The following is a 6,288-nucleotide window of genomic DNA, read 5'->3' as shown; positions in this document are numbered from 1 at the left end:
GGCACACGGAAAAGGTGCTGTAGATGGCGTAGGGGGATCTGTAAAGAATAAGGTCTGGCGAGCAGTACTACAAGGTAAAGAAGTTGTTGTTGATGCAAAGTCCTTTTACGAGGTTGCTTCTAGAATTATGGATGGTAAAATCAAACTAATTTTTATAAGCAAAGAACTTGTTGATCGTAAGGCAATGATGCTTACAGACCGTTTCAGTCAATGCAAATCAATAGCAAATACAAGAGGTTTGCATTTCATTCGCCCTATATCATCCAACTCAGTAGAATATTCTATAAATTCTCCTTTTTCAAGTGCACAAACTATGTACCAGGCAACATTATTTCCTGAATCAAAATCAATGATTCCATCATCATCATCACTTCAGTTAGCTGCCACATCAAGAACAGAAAATGAATTAGAAGAAGGGCAGTGGATTGCTGTACTGTTTGACGATAACTGGTGGCCTGGCCAAGTTATTTCAATTGATAAACACACTATGACACTAAAACACCATTTCAAGCCTGTAGCAACTAATAAATTCAAGTATTTGGAGAAACCAATGTTTGAAACCATTTCAATTGATACATATTTATCTTCTTTACCAGGTGACCCAGCACCTGATCCATCTGCACGCTATTTTTTATATGATTCTAAGGTTGCATTGCATGTCAAAAATATAATCAATAAACTATAAAGTAAAATTGCATTGCCATTTGTCTGTAATAAATGTATTTATTTAATTGTTAATAAAAATTAAATAAAATATGTAAAATTTTTACTCAATAAATATTTAAGCTGTATATATGAAAAATAATATGCATAAATTTCAAATAACAGTAATTCTAACTAATAAATAGAGCTGTAAACTTTTCGTCATGTCTGCAACGTCATGTCCGCACCACTTATCTTATTTTAAATTATGTAAATTTTCATTAAATCATTTTAAATTCTGAAAAAAAATTGTAAATTCCTTTATATCTACTTACATTTTAACCTTTTCATGCCAAATGTGTTTATTTATTTTGTAAAATTCAGAGAAATTGAGGTTTATATTGAAGACTAGTGAAAAATAAGGTTTTTCTGCGTCATGTCCGCAACACTTCATTTTTTTTTATTAAAATAGTTTTATTTAAATTTTATCCAAAAATCTTCTTTATTTAAGAAAGAACAATATATAAAGCTATTGTAAAAAAAAATTCACTCTTCTATCTTAAATATTTGTTGAAATATGAAGTATCGAACTTTGAAAATGTCATGTCCGCAACATACACAANCTCTCTTTATAATGTTACATTGAAAATAAAACACTAGCGAAACTGGTATTTTAGCAATAATTATAGATTTTGATCAGTAAGATATTTAAGTTGAGAAATTCTTTGACTTTTTATTAAAATTCTTGCAAATAAATTTTTAAAAAATGGTATTAAAAAAATTTAGGCTTCTTAAAAATACACTTTTTAATAAAGAAATACATTTTCATACACTTCAACAGTTTTTCAAATACAAAGTAGTGTAGAATGATTTGTTTAAATTGACTTAAATAACTTATATCTAAGAGCTGATTTTTTTAACTCACTTATGGAAAATGCATTTGTAAATTCAGCATAGAGCTCTGATTGAATACGGCACTGTTCTAAAACAAGAACACCAACAGGCTGAAAAATACATTTAATAAGTTATTTGAACCAACAAAAGCTACATAGGAAATAATTTTAAAGAATATTTACTTCTTTTTCATAAACACCTCCATATTCATTTAATCTGAAGTAAAATAATAGATTTCCTTTCAGTTTAAACCATCTTTCTTTGTAAACTGAAATAAAATAAAAAACAAGTCTGAATAATGGAAATCAATCTTGTAACCTCTATTTATAAATCCATTAAAAAGGAGCATACTTTAATAGAGACATGAAAATAAATAGAAAAATTACAGATATTTAGTTTAGGAATACTTAATTTAGAATGTTTAGTTTACGAATGATAAAAATATGTCTTTTTCAAAATTTGATTAATCAGGAACTATTTGATCGATTTCACATAAATTTTGTACTTTCATTTAAATTTGCATTCTTTAAAAGGATATAAAAATTATTATGAACTAAAAATTCAAAAGCTTTTCATTCGTTATTAAATAAAATTTTAAAAAAATTTAAATTAATAAAAATTCATTATTTTTAGTTGTTATAATTGTATGGAATTATTTTTGGATAACCAAGTTTTATAATTGTGTACAATTTACTTAAAAGTTCTTCAGGTATGGCAAAATACGTAAAAAGTATAATTAAGGGGTCCAAGCTTTTTATTGCTCTCCTGACCAAACTACTTGGGCCATATTTTCCGATCAACGCTACTCTTTGTCTAATTTTGTGGGTCAGAAATCCAAATTAGTCAGAAAGAGGCATGTTTATTCAGAGAAATTATGTTCTTAAATTGCAAAATTTATGACTTAAAATATTCAGATTTCAAATAAATTGCTGATTTCCTGAGTTAAAATATTTTCTGCACTAATTAATTAGCATGTTTGAGGTCATCACCTAGAACCATTAAAATTGAGGCCTAGAACATGAAGATCCGATTATTAGATCAAAAGTTATTAAGATTAGTCCGTCTTTTTTATTTTCTCACTGCTTATTTTTTTCAATTAATTCACTAGATTCAGGATATAAAACAAAAGCTTTCGAACAAAATTTTTGAGTGTATCCAGCTTGTCTGTCTAATACTCAATATACTTTAGATTCATTGAACTCTTCTTGTTTGCTTCCAGTTATGCATAATATATTCACAGAAAATGAGTCACCATCTTCGAAAAAAAAAATTTTATTACTCATTACATCTATAAAAAAAGGTCAAAATTATTTTGTCTGCTCCCTACCTGGCAGTTACTGATAAGAGGAGAATTTCTTCTCCGCTTCATGCAGTCACACCTAAGTTGTGACTAAAATACATCAACGCATTTAGTTTTTCTTTTGGGGGATGAACGTTGTTTTTCAGCATTCAGCTAGCAGACTCATTGTTACTTTTCTAATCAATTTCCGAGACGTCACAGAATTTTAAACATAAACTTTTGACAAGTCTTGTTAAATTATGAAATATCTAGAACATGTGCATTTCATAGTTCAGATTTTTTTTAAAAATTATCTTTCAAAGTGAATTTATCCAAATTTAGCACTTAAAGTGAAATGCTCTTTTGGGGGTGAAGAACTTTGTGACAAAATTATCAAATATATCAGAATAAAAACACAACAAACATAAGATCCGAAACTCAAACTTCAATCTTTGCTTTTGTGCCTGTAACACAAAATTCAAAAGATATTGCTGAAAAACTTAAAACTATTTGCAGATACTGTTTTGCTCAAAATGCAAAAATTTTTTTGTTATTTAAAACACAGAAATCAATGGTTTTTGAACAAATTTCGTTAAGAAGTGGTGATGAAGGGTTGAAACAGATAACAGGAGTCAATAAATTACTGACAGTAAGTCTTATAATTGAGATTTTGTTTTTGCAGAAAGTTTCTTATTTTATCTAAGTCTGTTAAATTTCCACAGTCACAACTGTCATAGTCTCCCTCAACACATATTCGAACACGGTCAACTAAATTATATTTTATTTCCGACCAAAGATAAAACAAAAATTCTGAACGCATTTAATTAGATTTTAAGCCAAAGTTCAGTTAAGTGTGTTATTATTCGTTGTCATTGAATTTCATCCATAACAATACGACATTTAATGATTGACATTAACTAATGAAAAATTTTATATAAAATCATAAAATACCTTCTCTAAACCCTGGGCTTCGATAATGTAACCGACCCTCTTTGTCTCCAGGCTGAGCAGCAATAAATGCTATTTCCTTTTCATTAAATCGCATCCCTAAGTAGTTACCAAGAACAGAATTTGATTTTTCTGTGTTAACAAAGTGAAAACTGGATATAGAATATCAATTAGACAAAAATAAATTAATACAAACATTGATAAATTCTAATTTTACCTCATAGGCAATAAAAACTGGTCTTGTACAAGCAGAATGAAGTTTGATAATTTTGAAACAAAATCGTTGATTCGTTTGTTTACTTGGTGCGCTTTAGGCTGCTTCTTTTTGTCCAACTGAAAGCAGCCGACTAAAAATTCATAATACCTAAAAATTATAAATAAAACTTCAACTTAAAGCTTCAATCTTGTTGTTGTTGTTGTTGTTCATTTAATCACACTGGAGCTGCACAATGGGCTATTGGCGACGGTCTGGGAAACATCCCTGAGGATGATCCGAAGATATGCCATCACAATTTTGATCCTCTGCACAGGGGATGGCATCCCCGCTTCGGTAGCCTGACGACCTGCACGAGAAGTCGAGCACTTTACGGTAGCACAGTTTAACGAGGACCAATACCGCACACCCTCGGTCCCTACGCAGACTGATCCAAGTGGTCACCCACCCGCACACTGACCGCAGCCAGTTGATGCTTGACTTCGGTGATCTGATGGGAACCGTGTCTTAACGATCAGTCCACTGCGGGACAAAGCTTTAATCTAAATGTTAAAGCAAATCTTATCTAAACTGGTATACAAAACAAATTACATTTCTACAAAAAACAGCGAGGTTCTGCCGGTTCTAATGTGTATTTTGTACATTAGTTACTTCAATGTTGAAAAAGAGGAAAAGGAAGAGTCAAGCCATGGAACCGGTCTTTTCCCCAGATGGGATATTAGAGCGTTGTGATTGCAAATAAGTGCCACACAGACAAACGTACTAGATTGTTTTATTTTTATAATTAAGAACCTTTTGCATAGAAATGTTTTTCAACTCTGAGGAATGTTCTCTATTATAGGACGCGAAAGTATCCACGACAAGAATGGGCTACTTACCTGCTACCACGAGAATTCCCCCCGACTGAAAGTCTGAGGAGAGCAGTCATATTATATATTGTTCACTTTAATTGTTTATTGTTCCCTGTTAATTAATTGCTTGTCCTTCTTACTCCTTTGTGTTGCAGTAAATTGTATGGATAATTTCCAAATAAATCTATCTGTAACACATAAATTGCGTCTGAGGTTGTCTGCTGCATTGGAAGCAAAGGTGAAATCCTTGCTCAGGGGTAGAGTTGAAGGAACGACAGGACTCCCTCAATTTAGACCAAGAGAAACAGTTGACTCCATCCTCCTAATAACGAATATATGCTATATGGTATCAAATGTATGCTCCTAATCCAATTTTCAAACGTCGCATCTAATATCGAATAAATATCTAAAAATCGAATGGTTTAATGGTTAAGACATCAAATAATGTTATTGTAAAACATCGATCTGTACACATCATGCACTGCAAACTAAACTGAATCTTTGAACATTGAAATTTCCCAGTTATATTTTAGACTCCAGAGAATTTTATTGGCAAATTTCTTTATTTAGAAACATTTTAATTTGTAGTAAAAGAAATTGTAGTGAAATTTCATCTTTTACCGAGATTTAAAATATATATAATAAAAGTGGTGCAGTTGTGGTTAAATTAGTTTCTATTTCAACATATCTCTTTTATCTGCCAAGAGACAGATGTTGACATCGATCCAATCTAAAAATAATATATGATACATAAAAACTTAAAATTCACCTTGATGACATTTTAAATTCAAAATAAAAAGTTTTTTTTATTTAATATATGGATTTAGTAAACAATATAAGTCAATCGACTTTTTAAAGTCTAAAATAAAAACTTTTGATATATAACTTCTTGATTTAAAATTCTAGCGTCCATGATTTATAGCTTTTTCCTTTTAAATTAGTAAATCTCAAATAATAAAAGTAAATTTGAAAATCTAAATTACCTCTCCTAAAAACAAAAACAAAAAAAAAGAATTACTTAAAATTTCCTCATTTTGAATTTCCAATGAAATAATAAAAAAAAAAACATTTTGTGTTTCGTCAAAGAAACCGGAATGTTGATTAGATAAAAAACATGCCGACACACTTTACCGTTAATTCGATTTAGGATTTTAAACTGATTTCTGTCAGATTATTTATTATAACACTGATTCATATGAAATGCTTGAAACCATTTCATTGCAATCGGATGACCTAATTGATTCATTTCGACAGCATTTAAAATACGTGAATTTTTGCCAGCTGATTAGCGTCATTTTGTCTAGCTTCGCTCAGCCTAACCTCCCCCCGACTGCATCGAAATAATTTTTTTCTCTTAACAGTCTCTTTATAAATTAATAATTATTCACTTAAAAGATCTCAAAATGTTACATTGCCACGGATTCAGTTTTTTGGATATAGTACCCGATACTTTAGCGATG

At 30.2% G+C, this 6,288-nt stretch overlaps 1 protein-coding gene across 1 annotated transcript in view; it reads right to left on the bottom strand.

Annotated features, from left to right (window-relative positions):
- Positions 1-4,114, bottom strand: part of LOC139426010 (pleckstrin homology domain-containing family J member 1-like) — a gene marked incomplete in the record, with an annotated part of 23,396 nt that extends 19,282 nt beyond the window's left edge. Inside the window, 4 exon segments of the mRNA XM_071183307.1 lie at positions 1,568-1,646; positions 1,719-1,804; positions 3,767-3,895; positions 3,981-4,114. Of these exon segments, the coding sequence (XP_071039408.1) occupies positions 1,568-1,646; positions 1,719-1,804; positions 3,767-3,860 (259 nt within the window).
- Between the last annotated feature and the right edge of the window lie 2,174 nt (positions 4,115-6,288).

The sequence above is a fragment of the Parasteatoda tepidariorum genome, chromosome 7 (genome assembly GCF_043381705.1).
Source record: "Parasteatoda tepidariorum isolate YZ-2023 chromosome 7, CAS_Ptep_4.0, whole genome shotgun sequence".
Lineage (NCBI taxonomy): Eukaryota > Metazoa > Arthropoda > Arachnida > Araneae > Theridiidae > Parasteatoda > Parasteatoda tepidariorum.
This window is presented reverse-complemented; position numbering and strand designations above follow the sequence as displayed.